We start from the raw sequence: 27,961 nt of genomic DNA, 5'->3' as shown, positions 1-27,961 counted from the left end.
AACGTAATCAACATTGCGGCTGTTGAGGCATGGTACTATGATGTATATTTTAGGATTGTAGAACTAAGTTTGATTTTAAACCATGTTCTCCCATGAATATTTAAGTGATCTTATTTTCCCCTTTTAAGACTACATTAAAAAAAAATCACAGAACATACAAAAAAAAAAAACCCCAAAAATCCTCTTCCCACCCCACTAGAAATTTACCTCTTACATAGAAATGTTTTTTATTCTAATAAGAGATCTTTATTTTCTTGCTATTCCTTCTCCCCTTCCCGACTCTTTTTTCCTTCTCGCAGCTATGAACAGACTAAATAACCCTCAAACATTTGAGAGCTGAGCAAAATGTAGCAAAACACATTAATTTTCAGCGCTGTTCAGCACAAGGATTAATTTTCCATTAGCACTCCCCTTAAATGCTCCTGTCTCATTCTGCACAGTCCTCCATTCAGAAGAAGCTGCCTCTGCTACTTGAAGAGACAAAATACCAAGTGTCACCGTGTGCTGACATGCGCAATTAGCCCAAGGTCAGTCAAGGATAGGAAAGCAGCAGAAAGCAACAACCCAGATAAATCATATAAAGCTAAGGGAAGGTGGACCTCGAACTACTCAAGGGTGACTTTTTATTTATTATTTTTTATCATTCATTAAGTTTTGTTTCTGATGTACCTGCCTTCTTTGACCTTAAAAACAGTCCATCCTTCCCAATAAAAAAACCAAAACAAAACAAAACCTTTTTTTTTTTTTAATGTTACCTTTGAACTACTCATGTGTTCCGTCCCACAAAGGACAAACGTCACTTTCAGGGATCCCTTCACACCTTCTGTTCCAGAGTGAAGCAGTCATTAAATACTGATGACGCAAGTTTCTTCACGGCCAGGGTGCAGCACCTGGCACTTCCAAGTGCCACTTCAAAACTCAAATCCTCACCTGCTTCCTGAAGGTGCTCTGCAGATCACCAGCTGCCCACAGAGACTGTAGCTACATATGTTTGAACGTGCGACCATTCTAATTTTTAAAAATGTGTTCTAGAACTTGACACAGTGCTTTGAAAATTTCTCTGCAAACTTGACACATAGAGGAAAATTCAGGGAAGCATCACATTTCCAAAGGACTTTTGAAAAAACAGACAAGTTGAGTGAATCAGCAGGATAGTTCATTTCATTAAAAATTTCACTCAAGCGGATTTTCTGTTGTTAGATGCTTCTAACAGAACTCTGGCACTGAGCTGAATCTCATCCCCTGGTCAAGTCAAGAGAAGAATTTTGTGCTAAACTCACTACGTTAGGATATTGTGTGGTTAGTTCAAGGACCCAACTTCTGCCTACCCTTCAGGCATTTAGTAAAAGGAGCTCTCCTAAAATAAGCCTGTCCAGAGATGTGTCAATGTCTCGTGATGCTCATGCCTAAGTTAAAAGAGGGTCACCTCAAGAACTCCAACTGTCTAGGTGGGATTAGGCAACTAATCTCTCAGTTATCCACATCAAATAGAGTATGCAAAACTCCTCCTCACAGGAATGATAAACCCATAAATCGAGAGATGCTCAGAAACAGCACTTTGATGATTCTGTGAAAAAGTTCAGATGGTTGAACTTCCCCTGACTGTAGTGTCTAAATCAGACTTTCAACACAGTCCATCCATCAGAAAGCAAATCAGAAGCACAGTGCAGGAATACCAAGTACGTATCACTGAGCAACTACACGGACTTGCCTTCTCTTTAGGCTACAAGTTTTGACACAAACCTCTGTCTTCCATCACTTAGTTTAAATTTTCTTCCAAAATTAAGTTCATGATGCAGAGAACAGCCTTCTCTTATTTGGCTGTAGCAAGCCTATTTATTTATCTCCATGCAGGTCTTAACTACAATTCTAGCTAGCATATAGTGTTTTGGCAATCCATCTTCAATTTTTAAGTATAGAGAGGCTTGGCTTTTCTGCTTTAATCTCAAAGAATAAATAGAACACTGGGTCAGGCAACAGTCATTTATTTATTGACTTCAACAAGCAAAAGATATCCTCAGCCATAATGGCCACCACTTGAGTAATACAAATCAATGTTACTGAAGAACAGGGAACATCTTTTCTCTCACCCCTCCCATCCCAGAAGTAACAATAGAAATACCAGGGCCCCTAGAGAAAAGAGAAGGAGAAAAATTATAAAAGATGCTTAGAATGAGCTGCAGAGTTGAAACACGGATGTTTTAAAAAAAAAAAAAAGAAAAATCATTAGCTAATCCACCATATCACCACAATTACCTCAAAAATAACTTTCATTGTTCCATTTCTACCAGGTACCAAATATATAGCGCTGTTTAACAGCTATTTCATTGTATTAACAACTGTCCTCAGCTGAAGCAGAACAGCAATTACTATTTATATTAAATTTGAGGCTGCAGATAGAAAGCAAGCTTTCCACGGAGTACAGTGCAAGTCTTCTCTAGTAAAAGAAAAAGGAATGGGGAAAAACAAAGCTGCTTTTAACGGTTACTGCATGTCTCTACCAATCAAGCAATTCATTCCATATTGATAGCTGATTATGGATGCAAGATCCTGATAGAGTATGGCAACTCTACTCACCCCGTGAGAGTCTATCTGAAGAATGTATTTCTAAGTCCCTTAAGTTGTGGACCACTGAAAATCTCAGCCTGCTACTCCTGTATGGGTATTTTTAATCAGACATCAACAGAAAAGCAAAGAGACTGCATGCAAATCATTTAGTCTTCCTTGTAACAGTTGAAAATATGAGTAAAGCATTCCTCAGATTTAGAGAAAATATTAGGAGGCTGTAGCTTTGCAGGCAAGGAGACCTTTTATTTTAATCCATTAAAAGAACCCAAAATAGTCAGCAGGTGGCCACATCTATCCATGTTTCATTAAAATCACATAAACCCTAAGTACAAAAGCACCACTGATTATTGCTCTAGAAAAACTGCATGAAAAATTCAAATACGCACAGTAAAAACATCACCATATGCACAAGACTTAATTTCTTAAAGCAAGTGTATGGAATGCTGATCCAATTTTACACATACCTTGCAATATTAAGTTCATATTTATATTACTTGGCAACAATGGGAATTTCTAAAAGCACTGTTATGAGAAGGGAAATGTTCATATACAGTTTAATATGTCAACTATCATAGTCCTAAAAAAATTAGCATTTACAAAATACTTGATAAAAATATCTTTTAAAAGTTGCCCAAGAGGTACATAAAATCAACCCAAAATTTTCATGATATTTCATTCATTCTTGTCACCTACAGATTCAGTTTTCTGAGCCTGTGGAGAAGAAAAAAAAGAAATTAATTACTATAGTAAACTGCCACTACATACCTAAATACCCAAACTACCCTTACTCTTTGACTTCTTGTTTGCAACAACTCCCTTTCAAACCTATGTCCATGTCACATTTACACAAACAAAACGGGTACATTCACACACTTTTCTTCAATTACTGGTCCCAGCTTTTCAAAAGCAACACAAGCCTTACCTGTCAGCTTCCATTGTTCACACTGAAAAGCACCACACTACTACCTGTTCCTATTCACTGCACACATGCTGAATGCTCTACCGTACCCTCAACTTTCACTGTTTCAATCTGCCCTTTTACTGACAGTGTGCTGGGTGGGGCACCTCTGGATGTTGAAACACTAACAGCTGAGCGAGAGATGCGAATCTGCAATAACATTATGGGCAATAAAAAGAAACATTATGAACATGCTATCAATGTCTGAAAGGCTGAATAATTTAAAAAGCACTGATTGAATCAGCAGGAGTTATGTGTGGAAAGTACCTCTTCAGCTTTATTTTCACCATTTTCAGATGGTGTAGTACCTTCCTTTGCAGCTTCTTGTTTTTCATCCTTCTTCCCTTTAGCACCTTTGTTGGCCTTTGCTCCAGGTTCCTTCTGACAGAAGATTAAAAACATGGGCATAGACATTGTATGAGTAGCCAGCAACCTACATCTTTAGGAAAAGATCTTCATATGAACTAAAAAGAAACTCTTGGCAAGCTGCATGTGCTGGACTGAAACAGAAAACCAGCTAAAGACTACCTGGAAAATGTACATCCACAAAAGTTATAGCGAGACACTCAAAATTTCTAGAAAAGGCTGATCTCTGTTTCTTTATTGTTTCTGCTAATTTACAGGGATACAAAACCCCCTCAAACTACTTCCGCGGAGCTGAGCTATATATACAGAGGTATATACAAGGTATCTGTATGAACAAATCCAATTACAGTATATTGAAAGCTTAATTCAGCCAAATACAAACACCACACTGCTTGTGTAACAGCGCTACCCGTTCAATTAACATGAAATATTAAATTAGGTTTAAAAACTTAAGCATTTTTGTTGGCTGCCCTTTTGTCAGTTTGATAACATCTGTGATGTTCATTCCATGTCAATGAAAGAACCAACCAACACACTGGGGAGCCAAACACTGATAAAAATCCATCTGCAGCAACACAAAACAGAGAATTTATCAAAAGGAACTATTCTAACAGCTACAGTTTCATTTAGAGATTTGCTCTTAAACAAACAATTCATATGCTGTTTTGTTGGTTTTTTTTAATCTTTCCTCTCTATACATATTTGTGATCTAAAGCAAGTAGAGGATTTAAAGTGCAATGAGATAAAAATTAAAATGGTATTTCATTGAATATTTTACATTAGTATTTAAAGTAGCTCTGAAAAACACTGTGGAGATCTTCCACGTGATCATTTGCTCCCAATTCTCCATGCAACGTGGCAACAGTAGCTGTGAAGAGGGATATTAAGGCCAGTCCCCCTTCATCAACTACCTTTCCCCAGCGATCCCCACGCAGGAGTGGGGCAGTGAGGAGGGAGTGCCAGGAATCCCAGGCCCAGGGCAGCCTGGGTTACTCCTTCCACCCTTCAGCTTCAGTGTTACACAGCTGCTGTGGTGCTTCACTGAGAAGCTTTTGGTGGTGTGAGTATAGTATCAACTCTACACCTACAAAAGAACAAGCTAAGGACTTGATTTAGTAACTCCGTAATTTGAAAGCTTTTAGCACTAAAAAGTATCTGTACCATCTTGGGTTGTTTACTAGTAGGTTCAGAGTACACATTGCTGTTTTCTGTTTAGGACAGCAAGATTAATGTGCTCTTAAAAATATGATCCAGTTAGAGTCTGGAAAAAAAAGCAGATTACCATATTAAAAAGTTACTTACAATAATGTCATCAAGGATTCGAATTGCCTGAAATGAGCTTCCAACATGCCTCATGCAGCTTAGGCTGGCTCCGTAACACCCAGCTCATTTCACAGCACGTACAGGAAGCCACAGAAGCACCATATTCCCTCCTTTATTAATACTCTTTCTACAAGGGGAGCAGCATGGACTCAGCAAGACTTTATTGGTAATTTCATTTGGTAAACCATAAAGTATTCAAAGTCATAGAGTTTTACTTCCACATGCAGACTTTGTATCCTGATACTTCCCCAAGTGAGACACCAATAAAAGGACTTGAAAAATATAAGTGTGAGCAGTGCTAGACTCAGCTTCAGCAGTATGTTTTTTTCCGATAAAGCAATTGCTCTTATTTAACATTCCCCTTGGGCACAAATAAATCTACAGTTTCTGAAGTACATGATTTATATGCAGAAATCCTGAAAAGGTATTTCAGATACTAATAAGATTTTAATTTGACTGTAACTGGCCTAGAAAAGCCAAACCATTCAATTTAAATATATTTAATTTCACCTTTAATTATAATTGTGCATTCTCAGCAACAGCCATGCTTCAAGAACAGATAAGAGTTCCTCACTATGAAATGAAGTACTCCCCCTCCAGACAAGGAAACAGGATGGCACAGAGCAATCTTAAATCCTACTGTAGAAATTGTTAAGTCTCACATGCAGCTTACTCAGTGAAAGCTGTACATTTCAGAAAAGGTGTAGGAAAGGTAAAGATTCTTCTTAAACCGGGAATTCACTACAAACTAACATGGTCTGCATATCAAACAGGCATGACATTTTGCTTGGGCCTGTAATGAGGCCAGGAAGGGGTGGAACTGAAAGAAAAGAATGATCTATTTTCCACCCCCCCACTCCCCACCCCCCGCCGCCAAGGGAGAAGGGGGGACATGGAGCTCTGGGGAGGGCAGAGTAGCTGATACCTCTCAAAAACCACTGTGAATTGAACTGTTTGAAATGCAAAGAAGTAGTACACTTGCTTACTATTGGCTACAATGACAACAACTAAAAACAAAATTATTTACCTTCGTGGTTTTCCTTGGTTTGGGTTCAGGTTTTGGTGGAGCAGGTTTCTATAAAACATTTTTAGTTGCATGATGTGTTAGACATATTGCCAGTAGTCAGCCAGCCACCCCCACACCCCAGCTCCCCCCCACCCCACACCTTCCCTACTTCCTGCTCATTAGTATGCATCTAGAAAACTGAAAAACCTTCATGTACAAATACACCTCATCACCGTACACACCTATTTTCATTAGCTCACTCATCTGGGAGTCAAAGCAAATTGGGAGTCATTCTAAGAGTAAAGCACGGGGATGAGTAGTACCTATTAAAAAGCAGAAGTCAGATATGTTCTAACAGAGAAGAGGAACTAAAACGGAATACTAGTAGTGGCATCAAATGAAGTCCTTGAAGGACAGCTCTTTCTCCTTCCCAGAGAAGAAGCTGCATTTCACAACTTAACATCGGCCTGCAAAACAGTATGAAGTCAATATTGCATGTAACAGACAGTGTTGCACTGAGGTAGGGAAATACATCTTTTGTCAGAACAACCTGAAACCAAGAAAACACAGATAACTTTAGCTCTGGAGTTCTTAAGTACCCCACAGCAAGAATAAAAATTGAATCAACAAAAATATTAACAAACCTGTTTGGCCTAAGAAACCATATGTGCCTAGAAAAGTATATACCAAGAGGCATTGTACATACTTACAGCTGATAATCTTGCTGATCGTCTTGTGGGCTACAAGAAAAAAGAAAACTTTTTAAATAGGCTTACAGCAAACAGCATCCAAAGCAACATAGTATCAGCCATTTCATGGTGACAGCATAAAATACATCCCTACAAAGATACATCTCTGTTGGCAAACATAGTTCATGTCTTCCTCATCTTGGACAATCAAAACTTTAAAGGTACAAAGTGATGTGAAAATTGGTAATAAAACCTGTTAAGGAATTATAATGTCTAAATCTCCATATGGTTACACACTTCACCTCCCATTTTAGAAGTACTTCAGAGTCTCTTGCTACTCTACGAAAGGTTCACAAATACAGCAAGCTTGGCTACCTGTGCACAGGCCACTGAACATTTCTCATAAATACCTAGAATTATGCTTCTATGATCTAGCAGATGCTACTTGTAATAACAGGTAAAAATACCATCTGATTAACAGCAGAATAAAGTTATCATTCTTCCCTAGCGGATATCAGAGTGCTAAAATTTTAAAATATGAAACTAAGTCCTTCTACTTCCTCAGTTCCCCACACACTCAATCTGAGAGTCCAGGTGCACAAAGACAGCTGCAGGATGAGATAAATTATTTCTTCCACTTAACCACAGTTCTCAAAAGGAAAGAAGGCAGATATTTTGCTCTCCTCCACCTTTCTTTATCACTTCGACACACTTTCCTTATTAAATTTTATTTCACTCTGTTCTTTGTCATACGTTTATTACTAAAGATGAGTTAAGTCTTAGATGTAAGCGCATTAGTTTGTTCCAAATATTTTTGTATTCATTAAAACTGATGAACCCATGATCCAGTTACACAGCATGCTTATCGGATTTCAAGTTTGGTCTGTGTCGTAAAACTAGAATCACATTTGTAGCCAAAATAAAGGGACAACTCAAATGCAACAAATATCCAATGTAACACAGCTTAAGCAGTGAATAAAAAAGTATCTTAATTACATATTAAGCATTTAAGCTGAGCTGAAAAAACATGGCTCCACTTATCTTACAAGAGGAAAAAGCTGTTGTTAGTACCTGAAGAATGCAGTAATTTGTATTCATCGGAGCCATATAAGTATTTTTAGTGGAAAGCCATAGTGAATAGTTCAGGTCTCTATCCAGCAAAACAGAAGTCTTGTCGAAAAACATCTAAAGACATTTTCAACTATCAAATATTTATGCATTGTTAACAAAAAAAATAAACCTCTCTTTTCTTGGCAATTTCAAGTATCAACTGCTTGTTAAACAGCCTAGCACTATTTTACAACAGGTTACATAAAGCATTTCACTTGGCCAGGTAATCAAAGAACTCGTAGCTCAAGGCATCTTCTTTTACAATTCTGTTTTCTTAACTGATGATTTCTATGCCTCAGCACTTGGGCACTGGAATGTTTTGTTAGTATCTACTTTTTAAAGGACAGTATGTCGGTTTAAATAAATTACAATTCTTTCCTATATTCCCCAACTGTTCTTGTTTCATTATTGGTTTCATTGAAGGCTTGTGTCACCATAAGAAACTCAGCAGAAACCCTCAATTCTTTAAAAATGCCTGAGAAGGTAAGTAATTTTAATTCTTATTCACAGGTTGTATGTACTTTGTGTTATCTGATTATAAGGAAGGAACTGCAGTCAAGTCAGCAAAGATCACATTTGAATGGGCTTTTGGAACCCTTGTCCCCCTTTGAACAGCTGTACTAACCCAGAAACCAGCAGCTTGCCCAACCCTCTATTTGACACTGGCCCACTAGCAAACGTCTATGAAACAGGGCAGACACAGAACAACACTTGGCACTTTCCCACGGCGCTGGCTTCTGGAAATCTACAGTTGCGAAGTTTCCAATCTGGATATTATATCCACATCATGTGTTTAATCGTCCCCGAGGGTCATTTCCTCCATAATTTGGAATTTCTTCATAAATTCGTCTAATAACCTAGTGAAACCATTTACACTTTCAGTTTCCATAACATCCTGTGATGATGCAATGAGTTTTGTAATAGGATTACGTACTGCAGTGAAAGCAAAAAGCAAAACCTTCCCCCTCTGTCATATTTCCTTCAGGCTTCTTTCCTCTTACTTTCACGGGATTCCTGTTGTTTTCGGATTACATGAGTAATAATTCCCTGACTGCCCTTCTCTGCATTACTGATGACTTTTATCATGCTTCTGTTAAAAAGTCAAGAGTTCCAGAAAATCTGGGTTGTTGGGGTTTTGTTTGTAAGATGCTCTGCATGCTCTGTTTGTCCCACTGTACTTGGTACCCTCTTCATTCTGTCATGGCCTTTTAAGAAAGGGTTAGGAGAAGTTCATTTAGTAGTCCCACATCTGGGAGCACAACAAATTCATCTTGGGATACGCTGATGTTTCACACTCTGTCCTCTAGTATTTTTTCCTATATTCTACTTGCCTTGTGTTTAGAAGAAATGACGTTTTCTAGTAACTATATTCACTGTGATGTCACAGGCTCTCCCCTGATTAACAGCTGATTTGGTGACCATCACTGTGTCTTCCCCTCCCCTTTGTGTATTAAATTGCATTTCTCCATATTTAATTTCTATTGATATCTTTTCACCTAGTTACCAGTTACCACTGACGTAACGGCCTTCTCAGTCCCTCTGACTATCCTGATAACCTTTTGCAAACTTTGTCATTTCTCCAGTATCTCTTCTCCTACATCTTTAATTAATATATTCAGCAGCACAAGCCCAAACGCTAATTCTTCCAATACTCCACTGATAATTTTCCTCCATTATGAAAATTAACTACTACTTCCCTACCCTCTTCTCAGATCTTTATCTGTTACCAATTCTTAGGAAGATCTTCCCTTTAATCCAGGCTAGCTTAGTTTATTTCAGAACCTCTTTGGGAAGCCTTATCAAAAAGCATACTTCACATGCAAGTAAACAGCTGGCATACTATCATCCTTATATCTCTTGCCTTTAACAAAGGACTCTACTGCCTGAAGTATAACTTCTCCCAGTATACATTTGTCCACATATACTTTAAAAAAAAAAAAAAAAAAAAAAAAAAAAAAAACCCTAGTTTTGCAAGTTGGACTCTCAGCCTGTGTTTTCCAGAATCTCTTATCCAAAGTCCTGGGAGCATTTAATCACCTTCAGTTACTCACTCTGGTAATGAGGCCAATGCAAGCAGTAAATTGCACTTATCAGTTTAGCAATTGCTGGTGAATACTGTCTAGTCCTCATTCATACTAGTTAAGTAATGTTCTCCAGACTCTACACCCATGAGAAAAGGCTCCACTGTGAGAACTTCCCCAGGAGTTCTCCATAGCAGAAATTTCATCACTGTTCTTCAGCTTCACATTTGCCATGCTGGAGGGTTTGCTCCTTTCCTCATTATTTTTCCATCTATACAAAAAAACCCTTATAAAAAAATTCTCTTTTTTTATTATTAAGTAATTTTGTGGGTTTTGGTTGGTTGGTTTGGGGGGAGGCAGTGGGAGGAAGTGAGGGCTTTTGAAAAATAATCGGCATTTCTGCACAAAGCCTTTCTGCTGCCTGAAACCATTAAACTTTTTAGGTGCTCCTTTTTATAGGCTCTAATTTTTAACAAAATTCCCTTTCTTGATATTAAATCTTACCATGGTGGAGTTTATTTGTGTTTGCATCCCTGCAAGGATGATGAACTTGAATATATTATGGTCACAATTACAGAATATTTCCCTGACAACTGCCTTTTTAGCTAGCTCCTACATACTACTGAGAATCAAAATAAAGACCTGATTGTCCTTTTTATTGGTCCTTGGACTTGTTCCTCCAGGAAGCAAGCATTTATAGTTTTATCTTTTTTGTCTTTGTAATGCTATATCCCATACCTTTTACCAAATCTCTGAAGGGTAACTGAAATCTCAACCAACACTATTTCTGTCCTCAGAGCCTCTCTTGTTCTGCCTTAACAACCCATTGCCACTTTTATTATTGTGATCAGATGATACCTGGCATGACTTCTAGATTATATGCTTTCCACTTAAACATGGCTTGGCAATCCACACAGGATTCTGCTGTACTTATTGATACAATTAATCTAGAGAAATGTTAAAGACACGTGACAGAAAGGCATTCAACCACTAATGCAACTTGGTTCTTAACCCTGTATAATTTGTGCCTTGGTGTAACAGTGTCCCAACAAGTTTCTGAGTTACCCATTACAACCATGTCCTCATTTAAAGCCAGATTGTCCAAAGTTGCCTAAATTTAGATTTGCAGCTTTTGTATTTTGGTTTGATTGCCTGCTTTCAGAAGCATGAATTGATCAGGGCTTTATTTCTCAAGAACACTCTTTATCTTTTCAGATGCAAACTTTTATGGCTTCTGTGCTGGTCCCTGCTCCCTGCACCAACAGGGAGCCCTGACTTCAGCCTACATGCTCTCAAGAACTTGTCAGTCTCCCCTCAGATGTTTTGTTTAAAATAATTCAGATCTCCTCAGTGCCATCCACACAGGTCTCTCTTGGTTCAGACTACAGCCACCCTTCCTACATAAATTCTACCTATTCCAGAAGCTCCCACAGTTTCTAACCTAATCCTACGTCTATTTTCCTCATTCACACGCTAAGAACTACAGGTGTATCTATACCAAGATTGACTTAATATATTTTTTTTTTCTGCAGCATCAACAGCCACTATTATCTCACCTTGACTGAAGACTACCCTAAGAGCTCTCACATTTCAGAGTCAGAGGGCTCTCTCCAGAGAGCCCATGTATTTATTCCAGCAATCTAGTCTCAAATTTCTTGGGGAAGGAACTTTTATTCTTTTGGCTCTTGAAGAAATAATATTTAAACTTGGACAGAGAAAAACATTCATTTAGAGCAAAGGAGATTATATTTTTACTATGATTTAGTCAGCCTTTTCATACCTTATGAAAAATGAACTGATTTGACTTCTAGGAAATTCCATAGGAAGATACCAAGGTATCAAATTCTATTCCTCTCAGATCTTTTTTTTTTTTTTTTCCCCCCCAGGAGCTTATTGTAAACTTTACTATTGTCTGAAATTTTTTAACATTTCCACTGTGCCATCTTTTTCTGCCAGACTGAGCAACAAACAACTTCACAATTCAGAAAGTGTAAAACTTCATTAGACTCTTTTTCCGTTCCTGTTCAAATGTGCTCAGATTTATAAGAAGAGGAATTAACTGTTAACTCATTTGAATATTCACCTATTATTTTCAAAGTCCTGATTTAACTTTGTCTTCCAGAAAAGATGGCAACCTAAGAAAATTAATCCTCATAATTCTCTACCTGATTTTAAATACACATTAAGGGCTGTGGCAAACAAACTAGCAAACTTTGCTGTAGAGGCCAAGGTACCACCAGCTGTCTCCTTGCCTTCTCTGACAGAAGTTACTGTGCCCTTAAAATAAATTCAGACAAAGAAAACAGACAAATGTGTCAGCTGCTCCAGTTCAGAGCCTGGTATCTTAATTCAAGGCACCCTTCCATCAGACACTTGCGCTAAGAATAGTTTTTAAGTAGACTGGCTGAGGTGCGTGCATTAACCCTCTTCTGCCAATCCACCAGAGACAGTGCAACAGTTCCAGGCAGCAGCATCCTACACTTTTGCCACAAGGTCCACCAGAGCTTGTCTATCAAAGCCTTAAGTGTTTCTGAAATTTATTTTGTATACTAATAAGTTGTCTGAATCCTCAGTGCACCAAAACCAAATTATGTCAGATAAGCTACAAATGTGGTTTACTGTCATTACTCCCACTGAAAACACCTCACTAGAAGGGCCAGAGCAATGCATAGTTTTCTGAGATGCAAGACTGCAGATCTCCAGTCAAATAATCACACGCCACAATACGTTTAAAAAAAATAATATATATATATACATATATATATATATAATACTTGCCTCTTGTTTAGTTACTTTTGCTGCATCCTTGCCTTCAGCACCCTCTGGAGACTGAAAGAAAATATTAAGTCACTGTTTTTATTGCAGACTTAAAAGCATCCAGGCAAGAGCAAAACAAAGATTATAGTGAAGATTCTTCCTTCTAAACATTGCAGCAAATTTACTTTATTATTTACAAGCAGCATTGTACCAAAGTCATTCTAGATTTTCCAAGCAAGAACACAAGGACTGATCATCACCAGGTGTATAAATCCCATATTACGCAGCATCCCTCAGTGGTCCCTCTAGCCAATTAACTAAACCATCCACAGGCTCCAGTGGGAGCTCCATCTAATCAGCAGCTGGTAGCACAACAGTATGAACTGGAAATCTGAGGCTTGCTCTACTAGGACTTTTGAAATCTCTAAGAAATTTAACACATTTCTTCCCCAACATGAACTTAACTAGTACTGAGAAATGATTAGATGAGCCAAAAAAGCACAGCATTACTGAAATGAGTGATTTCTTTACCTCATTTACTCCTTTTGTGCCTCAGGCTCACTCAGCTCTAAGTTTTTAACAAGTATCTTCCTCTCATTCAATCTACTCCATCAGAATAGCAAAAATCAGCAGAACAGCAAGACCTTAACAGGAAAGCTCAGGACAAACATGTTTCTTCACAAGAACAAAGTATCAACCTGACCATTCTAATGCTGGTCTTCCAGAGGTGCTATAGAAACCTCAGTTAAGCCACAGGGGAGGGAGAACAAAAATAAAAAAATAAAAATTGTTTCCACCTAGCAGCAAGCAATTCAGGGAAAAAAAACTGGTGAGCAGCAGCAGCAGTTAGAAGAGAACTACAAGAATGGCATGTGTTTAAAAAAGACATTTAACAGGCAGTAGAGAATGCAATTTGGTTGCTATTTTGTTTTTCAATCAGTAAAGGAACAGGCTAGTTATCTTTTCCTTTGTCTTTCCATTTCAATCCTAACCCAAACTCCGCACAGATTTTGACACGGAACATCTCGGAGTTATGCAGTTATGGTTTGGAGCAGAGAAAAAGCCTGGCTGGTTTGCAGCAGTTGACCACTGCTTTATTCTGGCTTTGGGTTTTAACATACTTACAGAAAGACACCCCCCACCAGAGAAGAAATCGTGGCTTTGTTACTGTGTGGTATCCTGACAAAAAGGACACATGCCACAAAAGCAGCTAGTTTAAAAAAAAAAACAGGACGGATCATCTAAGTAGCTAGAAAACAGCAGGAAGTTAAGCAGCACTGCACAACGTAGAGCAACTCAGAATAGCAACAGAGTCAGGCATCCAAAATGGAGCCTGACCGTTCCCTACGCGACTGCAGCCTCACCAGCTGCCTGCAGGATTGTGTCAGGTTTGCATTCCTAAAAGCCTTTCAGTTTGGTTACTGAAGAATTGCTACAGCTTGAGGCTGTGATGCTGGGAGTGTCAGAAGTCATAAGGAAAACAAAAACAAGTAGTTCCGTGATCACTATCAGCAACTAAGTCTTGTTTCCTACAACTTCCCACTCCAGCTCACAATACAGTACAAGCTCTGGGTATAACTCCTCTGTACTCCATGAATTCATAACATCTATTTCTCCTATATGGTTTTTCTCAAGTATAACAAACTTGTACTGCACCCTTTCCCTAGGAGGGCACTAGAATAGCATCCTTCCTCTCCTAGGCACCTATTAATACGGAAGTGCTCTCAGATTTTATAATCTTTTCCTCACAGTGGCCAAGAAGCTCAAGATTCACAAGGATAGGGACAGAATGACAGCATGATTCATTTCCTTCAGAAGCCAGGCTAAGAAACTCGCCATAAACTAAATGAAGCTGATTGATACTCCACAATCGGGCTGTTTCACCTTGCTTCACTTTTAGGAACCCCAGAGCTTTGAACCGTGCTAAATCATCACGAGATGGCGCTGCCACATGCCAATGGCCTTGCAGTGATTGCCTAGGAGCAAACTCTCATCCTGCAGCACTGCACAGTTAACATATAGGAATTTACCCCATTCTCTTCAGCACTAATGAAAGACAAGTCTCCTAGATTTCTGTTGGACATGGCAGCCTGATTTTAGATGCCAATATTATTGCTTGACAACAGATCTTAAAAACTGCTCATGAAGCTAACCTCAGGGGGATAAATATATTAAAATATGCTTAATGCAACCACAACCACTGTATACTACTATGATGTATTACAGAGCATAGTTCAATTAAGCTAGCTAATCAGCCCAGCAATCCCTCTCAAGTCAGAAAACCCAACAGTAATTCTGAAGGCCACAAAACTTTCTCCATGGAGGGAGATGGACAGCTAAAATCTCCGAGGTGTGAGTAAGCAGCAAGGGGTTCCGACACGCTCTCATTTCCATTTCAGATCTGCTCCCTGCCCTCAGCAATCACTACAAGTCCAGGCACTTGGAGGCTGCACTCATTCTCCCAGGGCTTTGGCTCTCCAGTAGGCTGGCAGAGCTGTGTGGGAGGCCATGTCATGAATAAGGTAATTGATTCAGCTGAAAAATAGCCTGCTGCTTAAACAAATTTATAAATATTATAAATGTATCTACAAATTATAAATATATAGTCTTCCCTGCTCCAGCAGAATCATTTTACTGCACAGCTGCACAAACAATTGAGCCAGTATAGCAGACAAGAATGAAGTGGCACAGGGCAGTTGCAACAGCCTGGGACTCTTTAAGCTGATAGACATACATACAAAAAAGAGTATGTCAGATACGGCTACAGTATATTTATTAAAAGAGGAACCAAAATTTCATTTTCCCCTCTGTGAGTTCTGGTTAGACATTCCAGTGAGCCCTGGCTCATGTGGATCTTCACACTAGCTTTTGCAGCACTTTCTCCCCTCCCTTGGGACCAGAGAGATTTGTACACAAATGGATTTAAGCCAAGCATAGTTCCCAAAGAACTCAGCACACCACACACAGCGACTGTCTGCACTAGTATCTTGAAGTCACAGGACTTTTCTGTAGATACCAACAAAACCTTAAAGTCCTTGTCTCTAACTCTTTCACAGGAGCCCATCCCCCATCTTTTGTCCTGGTGACAAACTACTAAAGCAACTCTGGCTTCAAAGCAACCAAACATGCTATACAACCCATCCCCTTGGCACGTTTTTCCACATGACGCAATGCTATGGCTCACCGTATTTCACATGACACCCCAGTCACATTAAAATGCACCCTGGATACTGTGCCTTACATTGTAAACTAGTCAGGAACGGGACTGTCCACACTGCAAGTTTTGTGCAGCAAAATCAAAGATGAAAGCAAGCACTGAATCACTTGACAAGGGCAGTACTCCAACCTCAGTAATTCTTCAGCTGTACTCCATCATATGCCTGTATTATACTCATAAAGTAGTCCCTATAGGCCTGCTGTGCCTGATACTGGATGGATGCCTACAAGAGACAAGACAGATAAAATGAAAAAGCAAAAAAGGACACAGCTAATAGTGATTTTTTTTCTTTCTTTTTTTTTTTTTTTTTCCAATCATAGAGATACACAGGAGGAAATAAGATGACTGTCTAACTCTAAATATGCTTTTGACATTTAAACTAATAGCAAGTTTTAGGCTCATATGACCACACATTGTGTCATAGCTCAACATACTGGCACTACATACTGGCAATAAGATTGTAAATTAAGCTGTAGTGAAGCTTTGTACTCTCTGTCAGTGTTGCATAACTTTTATACCACAAGATTAACCTGGAAGGTTGCATGCAAGACTCCCTGTGTATATCAGCAACCAACGTTTTTTTAAATTTGTTTTTACCCCACCTTTTTTAAGGGACAACTTAGAAAACTACTTTGAAAGGACTGGAAAAAACAAGACAATATTAATAGATGATAGAGAACATTAAAAAAAAAAAAAGTAACATTAAAATTGAGCTTGTTTGTATACGCAGTTCCTGTGTTTCACAAGTTGTGAAGTATACATAAGAATCTGTGCCTGCACGCACCAGGACAACAATGTGGTGTCTGTAATGCCAACACCATTACAGGACTGTTAAGCTGAAAACAGAAAATTAGATAACTGTTTTAAGGAAACATTTAACAGAATATATAAGCAAATTTCCCTTTTTTTTTTTTTTTTTTAAGGCTTGATTACCTGGTAGAGATGCACCACAAAAGACAAAAAGTTTCAGTATTTCTAATCAAAACCCTGCAATATAAGCAGGATGTAATAGGAGCAAAGTAACACAAAACAGTGAAGTTATTGATGTCTGCTTGAGAGATCCAAAGGTACATGTTTGAACTTGCAGTGACCAGCTTCCAGATAAATATTCTGTTTGTACTGAAATTAATGGATTGTACTGTTATAAAAGAGTACATTAAAAAGCATGAAGAATAAAAATACAAGTATGTGAGAAGTAACAGTCAGTACAGAAGGTTGCTTATAAAATGAAATAGATCTTCCATTCTCTGAAGGATCTTATTACTAGCTGACACTCAACGCTTTGGCTCTGATGGGACAGGAATTAGTCCTTTCAAACCCACGTGGAAAAAAAATATAGAAAAAAAGAAAGCAGATGCCTATTTCATTCTAACAACCACATTAAGAAGTTGGGCAGAAAGTCTTAACCGTCCTAGCACTTGAGCATTCTCTATAGTGTATCCTCCCTTCTTTGCAAGCTATTTTGTTCAGCCACATCTTGATACACTGCCTGCAATGGGATTTGCCTGCAGATACTTTCCTGGCTCGCAATTCTAGCTGCAATTTCTGTGATGTAATGCTTTGGCCATTCCTCCAACAACTTCTTTCACCAACCAAAATGCAATAAAAGTTTGCTACAAAACCACAGTGTCAGAATATATATCAAGTCCTAAGCCTTTTTCAGTGTTTACTGCAGTTTTCCTAAATTTTTGCTTCCTTTCACTTCTCTTTGAGTAGAACTCTGCATTAGACTAAATTTAATTCAATAAATTGTTTCCCCATACATACTAGGTCTTCTAATTGTCTTCAGAGCAGCTCTGAACTTCATGTCAGTTCATAAATGTAATTAAAATGCTCTTTATTTATTGGTTTAATTAATGAAGATTACATGTTGGTTAATTCAACACCAACTCCTGCAACACCCTTCTAACCATTGTTTCTTCATTTAGCTCCTCCAGCATCTTATCATCCACCTTTGTTTATAGCTAGTTCTTTGATCTGTTTTCAGTGGATAGAACAGTGCTCACTGCCAAACCAATGTGAATGAACTTTGCAAGTAAAATTAATTCTCCATAATAAGTGCTTTAAGAAATCAGGTATTCTTCCTACTACACCCCTTCATTTTTTTTTTTTTTTTACCACGAGCCTGATCCTGGACAAGAAAAAAAAAAGTATACCACTAATTTAAAAAGCAATGAATTCTGTCAAAACCACAAGTGAAGTACAGAATAAATCTGATTAGTGGTTGGATTTTTTAAAATACTTATCCTGCATTGATTTCATCCAAAACACGCTGAGGCTTTTGGCTTGGTTTTTTTTTTTTTTTGTATATACATGGTGTGTATATATATATATATACACACATGCACACAAATACACACACATATATACACATGTACATATAGTCTTCACAAAAAGAAAAAACCTCAAACAAAAATAACAAACCAACCCCTGCTTAAATATTTATTAAGTATATAATGTTAATCTCTTCCATTAAGAACTATTATAATGAAATATTACATAATATGTCATTTTTAGAATTTAAATACCTCCATCTTACATCTATCAAGAGTAGAATATTCAATTTCCTAATTCTTTGGGGGGAAATGTCAAGATAGTAAAGTTCTGAAAAGACAAACGCTACTTTAAAAATTAAATATAAAGACGACCATTAGTACCCCCTTGTATTAATAAGCAACTGGGGGGAAATTAGCCAAAACATTTCCTGATCAAAGTCCCCATTGTTGCTTAAAGATTCAAGCTAAATAGAGCAACTGGTTAACACACATTTCATTTTCAAAGAATATAAGAGAAAATAAGAATACAAACAGCCTAGTTATAAACAAAATCAGCAGATTCATAAAATGCATTTTATTAAATTCCTCAATTCTTAAAAATTAACTGCTGTGATCTTTATGCTCTTCCAGACAAGACAGAAGAGACAGAAACCAAGTTAGGCCCAGGGTATTCCTAGATACCCAAAACCAGCCAGAATATGTGTTTTTTTCCGAAGGAGGAAATTTCGTCATTGTAGATCAAGGTTTTGATATTCTCACTGAAAAGAGGTCAAATATTGAGCCATATAAGGTAAAACACGTATATTTGATGTGACATTTTTAAAGTCCCACAAATAGCTTGGCTTTTATTTTCCCTTCCAAGTCTGTCTTCCCTGTAGTCAGTTCTTTGCATAGGACATCTCCTACCTATAGCAGAGTAAAGAAGCAACAGCAGCTTCTAAAGGCTCAGATTTAAAAAAAATAGCATTGTAATTTAAAATTAGACAGACAGTTCCTTCTTCAGACAGTGAAGTAATCAGCTGCATTTTGAAAAAATAGAGATCAGCCATGGGAGCAGTGAGCACAGTACATTTGAAATTGTTCATTTTCCCCTGAATACCAAATGTGATAATTCAGCTAGGTAGTAGGTAAATTCTTGTCTCAATATTTGCTTAACCATTTTACTGCTGCCATAAAATAAAAGGCAGATTCAAAGAATATGATGGAAGAAATCCAATCCCTAATATTATTTCTCTGACCTTTCAAAGCTGATGCCAGTTCTGCAAGTGAGATGAAGCTGATCAACTCGTGCAAGTCTACATATAGAGCCACAGCTTTTAAAACCTCAAAGATTAGGTTCTGAAATCTGTATCTAAATAACAATGATCAGATCTGCAAAGCAAAACTATCACAAAGTACTTCTAAAAAAAAAAATAATATGTACTTAGAGATTAAATTTAGACAACCATTTTCAGTAACAACTGATTCCTGAAAATAGCCACCTCTGACAAAGAAAAATACTCTGAATGCCTGAAAAAACAGTATAATTCCCTCCCAGAGGATCTAATTGTGATAAACCCACAATAAACTAGAAAAGAACATTTTGTTGTTTCAACTAACTGGTGCCACAGCACATAAGATCTCTGAGATTATGACAACAGGTCCACAAGTACAAGGCAGGTACCAAAGGCATAACAGGTACAATGCCTTAGACACACCGATCTCTTACAACCCGGTAACAATTCCAGCTGGGGTTAACAGGAGCATTGCTCTGCCACAACAGCCAGAATGGAGCGCTTCATAGACAAGCCAAATGCAGTTTCAACAGAAGAAAAAAGTAAAACATCTCCAAGAGGATGCAGGTAGGATAAGGAAGAAACAATGCAGCAGAGATAAAGGATGCTTCCCCACTACAAACAGAGCACTGACACCTCTTCTTAACTCTGCTTGAGAGGAACAAAACACTGCAGAGGTAAAAATGTCATTAAGATGCTTGGTTTCCAACTATGGAAGTGCTCTCTGCTACTACTAACTCAGGTAGCATTAGGGCAAAACAGAAAGCTAGGTGGAGAGAGCAAACACACCCAATGGTCCCAACAAAGCCAGCGTTGATGGGAACACAGGCAATTTTTTTTTTGTGCAGGCAGATCCCAACATTCTTAGAGAATAGTGCTTTTTATATTTTCAGTTTTCACTGTTACCAAGAACACCCACTCTTTACTATGGGAAGACAGGAGCTCTATCTCCAAGTTACAGGAGTAAATAATTGAAAATTGGTAATTTCCAAAGACACCAAAGGGGAAACAAACACACACAAAACCCACAAAACCAAAATACACAAACAAAAACTGAGAAATAAGCCAAATGCCTTTCTCAATGGTGCAAGGACACAATTTCACCACTGAGTTGTTCTGATTATTCTAATGAATTAAAGAATACCCCTCTGTGCACTCTAAGTTAGGGACAATCAAAGAAAGGCTGGCTAAGGCTGCCATCTGATTAATGCCTGGATGCTGCTAAGAAGAGTTCTGCCCTCCCTCACCTATCATTCCTGCCAATAAGACAGCTTAACTCTTTGGGCCGAGAGATGGGAAACTAGATCAGCAGACAGGCCTGTCCAAAAACACATATGATAAGACACATGTTAAATCAGAGTAAGGACGGGAATGAATATATGGATTTGCTTCTTTTGGCCCATACATGCCAGCTTGAAATACCTGTTGAACTACAGTCCAAACTGTAAAGTCCCACACTACCAATTTTGGCAAGTGGTGTAAGAGCATCCTCTGCATGCAGCCAGTTGCTCATTCTTGGCCCTATTCCCTTCTAACTGGTTACACCACACACTTACTGTGACACTGTGCAGCATCTCTAAACTGTATCGGTAAAATGATCCAGGATTAAAAAAAAAAAAAAAAAAAAGTACGTTTAAACATGTTAAGTAAACAAGTATTAAGTGGATTGTGGCCTGAAACACTACATCCAGCACCTGAAAACACCTTTTTGGCTACTGGACCATGGGATAAATCACTGTGCTAGCTTAGTGCAGTTAAAGAACAGAAAATAGATAGGGGCCTTTACGATCCTATGAAGTGATAATTTCCCAGAGAACTATTTGGATCTGGTTTACTTACACTCTACAAAAAAGACAGTATTACAATCACATCAATAAAAATTGAACTTCATAAAATTTCTCTGAAACAACAATGATATATCTTGGAACATACCAGTCCCATACACAGCTACTGCTCGGGTATAAAACAGCAGAAAAAGTGAAGTTTTTCAAATAAGAGAGAAGAGCAGCCTTAAACTAAATAGCATATACCTGCTACCTTCCGTTTACACATAGGACTCTCAGTTTTTTTAATCTTAATAATACTGATAACATAGAATACAAAATAATATTACCCATGTTGGTGTCTTAAACTTCTGTACATAAAACATTACCTCCACCTGGTTAGTTTTGAACTCAGATGAGATAACTTATGAAGTAGAGTGTACTACTGGTTACACTTCACCAGATATCATGATTTAATGCTCCCAAGGAGCATTAAGAATTGTTTTTAATTGACAATTCAGTGAAAACCTAACAATTTTTAGGTTGCCCACTCACTAAGTCCAACTGTATTTCAGTGTAGTCTAAGAAGAAAATGTATATACATTGCTCTCAATTACTGATAAACGGGCCAGAATTTTACAAACTTGTATAAAATACTCAGAAACATTTTAGATCTAAAAATCCTTGATCAATTAAGTTCTTAATCTCTGTAACTCTTAAAATAGTAATAGCTAAAATTATATAATTTGCTCTAAGCCATTTTAAAGTGTATCTTTAATTTAAAACACAGACAAATATTTGTTGCATGTATTCAATAGCTCTGCAAACATAATTTACTGCAACATAACATAGCAGCATTCCTCAAGCATGTTTTTTCTTCAGTGCCACTCAACACTGCTACACTGTATTAAAACTAAGCATCCCATACTCAAGACAAAAATTTGTGATCTCTTCTGCTTAACTTTTCTTTGAGTCAGTCTGGTTAACAGATATCCAGAACAGGCCAACTACGCAGTTTTTAACTGCTTTAAATATATCGAGGTTTAAAATTCTTAACAGTTATGAATTTAGTACAAACAGTACAATTCCTAAAATTGCTAAGTGACAAAAGATCATTTTCCCTTCTATTAGAAGAATCCTGCGAACTATTAAGATTGTCATCTTCTGCTGTTGCCTAGCCTGTTTTCCAGTCATTACTGAAAGGTCTAGGATTGATCTCATGGGAAAAGTGGAAAGAGAAACTACCTTTTAAGAGCTCGGACTTCTGCTCTTAGTCCTCATGCAGCACAGGGAGAGAGAAGGAAGCAGCACAAAATGCATGGGAATTTCAAGTGAGAAGTCTGGAGAGAGAAGTGGGAAAGGATGGGAGTGGGAAGAGAGCAGCAGCCAAGACATCTGGATCTGATACTGACCCCCTTTTCCCTTCTAATTTATAACAGCCTCCAGAGCATGAAATAAGACATGGAACCTCCCCCATTTCTATGTCCCACCGCTAACAGTGTGTCCTGTTGTGTTCTAGGATAAGTTGAACAGTGCCTCTGCTACAGACCAAGAGCTTGCAACCCCAGTAATGAAACAAGTTGTTGGCAAGGTGCAAGTTCCCACATCATCACTGCAGCTTCTTTCAAAAACGAAGATAACCTGAGCAGAAAACACACTGTTACATTGATGCTGGTATGCTGAACTGACATGGTCCGATACACAGCTGAAGTATCAAAACACAAAAAGGGATATGAACTGAAGCAGCACAGCACTTGAGTGCACTTCATACTGCTGCATTATGTACACAAACTCACCTGCTACTCTTTGCACAAGATCTACACCTCATTCCATGGACCAAGGGGTGACAGTGGGATCATTCAGAGCCACAGCAAACAGGGCTGTCATCTGCAGAACCCTCATATTCATTAGCTAATTGGTGTTTGATCACATACAAGTTGCTCCAGCAAAATTTTAGGGAGCCCGTTACTATTGCAAGCTCCTTAGTTTCTTTGTACACACACCATAAAGCAATAAGACAAATTTGGAGAAGTAACAACAATTGAACCCCTCAGAGTGCAGGAGGTGCTTATTAGAGGGAATAAAAAATCAGGACAGAAATCTTAACCTGAGAATCCAACAACAAGGAACTATTCCAACATCTCAGCCATTTACTTCTGTGCCCCATTTTCCTATCAGTGGATGAGGAACAATCTTTCTATTTGAATATTCATGACACTTCAGAAATGCAAACTGAAGGATTTCACAAAGAGAATTGAGTTTAGGCCCAGACAAAAAAAAAGTATAATTAGAATTTAACAGCTCTAGGTTAGTACCTAGGTTTAACCCCAAAGACTAGAAAATACATTGATTAGATACGTGATTGTCGAAACAACTAGAAACATAAAAGTCCCACAAAAAACTATAATGTGATCATGTAACTAAATGCACTACAATAGGACAACACTGGAATATGGTCCCTTCTAACTTCCACTAAAAAAGCCCTATTCCAAGCAAAATATTCAGACTGTTTTTCTGCAGTAAATATAACCAACTAGTCTCTCTGACTTCAGAGAAAGTGAATTTGCATAACAGAACAGGAACCTACCACAGATGTTCTCTATTACATTTTCACAGCATTGACTGTACTGCAGAAACTAACATTCCTGACGAGGCGGCAAACAGCCTACTGAAATGGCTAATTAGACCATGATACTTTTATTTGCTCTGAAACAGCAGTAATATTCAAAGATGTTACATCAAAAAGAGCCTTAAGAAAAAGTTGCATTGAGTCCTCCCATCTGATTCAACTGCAAGTGTTTTCAAAACATGTGAGGTACAGGTCACATTGCATGGAGTCAGATTAAAGAACAAGTTTGGTCATTTTGGAGTGCAATCTCAACTAACTGACAGGCTCCCCATTCAATACTAGATAAGTCACCACTTGACGTATCAATATTCCTCAGAGATGGTGCACATTCTACATAAAGGTGCAAGTACCATTCATCTTGATAGCGATCACGTTAAAGCTGATGCACACATGCTTATGCACATGGGTTTATGTAATCATACAATGATTTTCCTTGTCATCAGGTGCAGAAACTTTCTTTCTCCCTCCATGGCTAACATTGCGACATTTTTACTAAAGCTATTTCAAGGTCAAGGAGTTTTCCAAAATGACTCAAGAGCTAATTCCAGCAAGACAAGCCATAAAACAAAACACGCCAATTCACTTCAAGGCGTTCATTGCTATCAATACCACAACAAGCATTCTGGTGTATCCCACACTGACATGCCATTCTTCTTGTGAAAGGCCATGTTCACACCACAACATTATTACAACAGACAAAGGGTAAAGAAATCTGACAGAAGGAGTCCAGAGTTCAGCCTCTTTTTGTTTCAGTGCTGTATTTAACATCATCTCAACACACGAGTTCTTCCTCTTCCGTGTGACTCTCAACCAATGGCATGCCAATAGCTCAGGCCGCAGCCCTCTAGAGAAGAGAAGACAGTCTATATTTCTCTGTCCATAATAGTCATAGTGAACATAAGACCATGGACTCAGCAACTGACTTCAGTTTACCTAGAGATGAAAAGAAAAGCGAACAAAAAGCACCAGCCAGTTTAGATAACTAAGGCATACACAACAAGTACAGGTGGATTCATGCCCTTTCTATAATATTATTTACTTACCCCCATAACTGTGAAAAGATCTCATTTTGACTTTTAATGTTTATTTCCTTATAAAACTTTCAGTGTTAGCAGCTTTTTTAAAAGCTAGAAATTCTAATAGAAGAATTGACTATTAGCTGCATGAAATGGTCTTGTCTCCATGTGGAAGCTGACTGGCGTAATTATTCAACTACTGTTGTATCACTAACTTCTCACTCTGTGGATGTTATTCCAGAGTAAAACTGACTGTTGTAGAATACTTATGGCAATTCCACTTTTCTCAAAAGGCTAATCCATTAATAACACAGAAAGGCAAAGGAAACAAGGTAGGAAGTCTGCCAGGTGTCCAAAGTTGTAGAAAGTCCTATGAGCAGAGGCTAATTTTTCACTTTTTCCTGATGACAAGCAACAGCACTAAAAGAGCAAAAGCATGTGAGGCCTACGTGAGGGTGCAATGACAGAAGAGCAAGAGGAAAAAGTGCCCAACATTCACTAACTTCAAGCCCAGATACCCAAATAAAGGCAATCAACCTCACAGCTGTATCAATTTTCAGAACTGAAATCAGGTTCTTCACTATGAATTAATTAATTCAGTAGCATACTTGACCATTTGACATTTTGATACCTCCCAAAAAGAGTAAGGACAAGAACTGAACACTGAGCTACATGGAAGCCATCATCTACCTGTAACTTTAATAGATTTGAGCCCCAGCGCAGACACAGTCTATTAGGAGGTTATAGGTGACATTTGGGAAATCCCCAAAAAACACAAATGGCTTTCCCTTCGTTGACCTAGTTAAAATTAAAGAACTGCAGCTATTTTTTTTGTCACAGTGTGTGTCAGTGTCAAGTCTCTCGTTAGGCTCAATTAGCGCCCGCAGAAGGTGGGCAGCGAGTTCTCGATGGCGACCTCCAGCATGGCCCCTGCTCGGCCACCCACCCGCTGGGGCCGGGCAGGGGAGCCCCACACCTGGCAAGGGAGGGGACCGGCGGGGAGGGGACCGGCTGCCACCCTCTGCCAGCACGGCAAACGCTCCCCGCCGCCGGGAAGCCGCGCACCCCAAACCTCCGGGTTCAAGCAGGAAGAAGAGGGGCAGACAAAACCCCACAATACTGGGCCCGGCCGCTGAAGGGCCGCCTAAGTTTCTCTCTCTTCGGGAACGCGATCTCACAACCCGGCCCCCGCTGACGGCTCCCTCCCGAGAAGGCTGCCCGCCCGCAGAGCCAAGAACCGCCGGCAGCGAGAGCTGGCCCTGGTCCCCCGCCATGGCTTCCCCAGCGCGGCGGGGGGCGGCGGGGGCCGTGCTCCCTCCCTCAGGAGGCACCTCCCCGCCCCGCCCCGGCGGCCGCCCCCGGGGGCCCTGCCCGGATGGGCGCCGGAGTTGGTACATACGGGTCTGCGGCGGGAGGCGAGGAGAAGGGTGTAGTTTGTTTTAAACATGGCTTGCCTCACCCCTCCTCCCTTTTACCTCAGAGCCATCACCCTAGCACGGCGGGAGGAGGCGGCGGGATCCGGCCGCCCCGGGTGGGGGCTGCTCCCTCCCCTGAGCTCCCCCGCGGCGGCGGCTGCCGGAGTTTGCGAGCAGGAAACTCCTCCCGCCGGGGGCCAGGGGCGAAGCTGCAGCTGCTGCAGCGCTTCTCCCCGGCGGCGGAGGAAGGAGGAGGGGGGCCCGGAGTTGTGACAGAGACTTCACCCCCGGGGACGGGGGCGACGTCGCCCCGCGTGGCGCCGGGAAAGTAAACAGGGGGCGGCGGCGGCGCAGGGAGAGGCGGGGAGGGGTGGAGGGGGCTTGCAACAGGCAGCGAAATACCCGGGCTCGGCAGCAATCCGCGGGCTCCGGAGCGGCGGCGAGGAAGCGGCAGGCACCCTCGGCCGCTAACGCGCGTTTCGCCGACCGACCGCCGCTCGGCTCCTCGCCCCGGGTAGGCGCGGAGGCAGGACCCGCCGCACTCCCGGGGCGCCTCACCTTTCTCTTCGGCATAATGTCCCTGCTCTGGGCCGCCGAAGTAAAGCGACGAAAGAAGCTCCGGCAGAAGCGCGGATCCGCCCGGTGGTGGCGGCGACACCGGTGTCGCTGGTGCCCGCAGCTCTGCCCGGTGCCCGACGCCCCCGGCAGCCCCCACCGCCAGCGCCCGCCTCGCCGACGGGGCGGGCAGAGCGGGGCAGCCCCGGCTCCTGATTGGCTCCCCAAACGCGTTGCTCCCCCCTCTCCGGCGGGAGCGGGCTAATCAGGGGCAACCCGCGCGGGTCAGAGGCCGGGCGCGCGGTGCGAGGCGGGCTCGCGTGGGGACCGTTGGGGCCGGCGGCGGCCGTGGGCCTGTGAGGAGCGAGGGCAGGGCCGGCGGCCTCGGGGGAGCTCAACTGCGGCCTGGAGGCCGCCAGCGGGGGCCGCGGCTTTTCCTGAGCGGCTGGGAACGCGAAACAGGGGTCTGGGTGCATCGGGCAAGTTACGTGTGGCGTCTGCTTGGAAAGCCCTACAGCACTGGTTGTACAGCCGGTTTATTCCAACCCGTTTAAATTTCCCTTCGTTTTCTCCTCCCAGCAGTTCCGGTTTCTTCTCGACTGAAATTCACTGCAGTCTTTCCCCATCGTGACCGCTCTCCCATCTTAAACCCCGGGGGTTTATTAATCCATTCATCCTCCAGTGCTTCAGACGTAAGGAAGATGGTTTTTCAAGTCTTCTCTTTATATGGCCTGTTAAATATATACATTTAAGTTTATATACAGGGTGAGTGTCACAAGAATGGAGCCAGGCTCTTCTTGGTAACAACCAATGGTAGGACAAGAGGCAATGGGTATAAACTGGAACACAGGAGGCTTCATTTAAATTTGAAAGAAACTTATTCTCAGTGAGGGTGACAGAGCACTGGAACAGGCTGCCCAGGGAGGTTCTGGAGTCTCCCTACTCTGGTGGCATTCAAAACCCACCTGGACACCTTCCTGTGTAACCTCATCTGGGTGTTCCTGCTCCAACAGGGGAT

At 40.3% G+C, this 27,961-nt stretch overlaps 1 protein-coding gene across 3 annotated transcripts; it reads right to left on the bottom strand.

Annotated features, from left to right (window-relative positions):
* Positions 1-1,969: 1,969 nt before the first annotated feature.
* HMGN3 (high mobility group nucleosomal binding domain 3) lies at positions 1,970-27,098 on the bottom strand. Of its 3 annotated transcripts, none has more exons than XM_065834182.2 (6): positions 26,947-27,098; positions 12,820-12,870; positions 6,932-6,961; positions 6,243-6,290; positions 3,794-3,907; positions 1,970-3,279 (listed from the first exon to the last, which is right to left on the bottom strand). In XM_065834182.2, the coding sequence occupies exons 1-6, from the start codon at positions 26,959-26,961 to the stop codon at positions 3,241-3,243; spliced, it is 297 nt and encodes a 98-aa protein (XP_065690254.1). In that variant the 5' UTR covers positions 26,962-27,098; the 3' UTR covers positions 1,970-3,240. The 3 variants fall into 3 exon arrangements, with proteins under 3 accessions (XP_065690254.1, XP_065690255.1, XP_065690256.1); XM_065834184.2 differs by lacking the exon at positions 1,970-3,279 and adding an exon at positions 3,286-3,676; XM_065834183.2 differs by lacking the exon at positions 12,820-12,870.
* Positions 27,099-27,961: the final 863 nt, after the last annotated feature.

This window comes from Patagioenas fasciata, chromosome 3, assembly GCF_037038585.1.
Source record: "Patagioenas fasciata isolate bPatFas1 chromosome 3, bPatFas1.hap1, whole genome shotgun sequence".
Taxonomy (NCBI): Eukaryota; Metazoa; Chordata; class Aves; order Columbiformes; family Columbidae; genus Patagioenas; species Patagioenas fasciata.
This window is presented reverse-complemented; position numbering and strand designations above follow the sequence as displayed.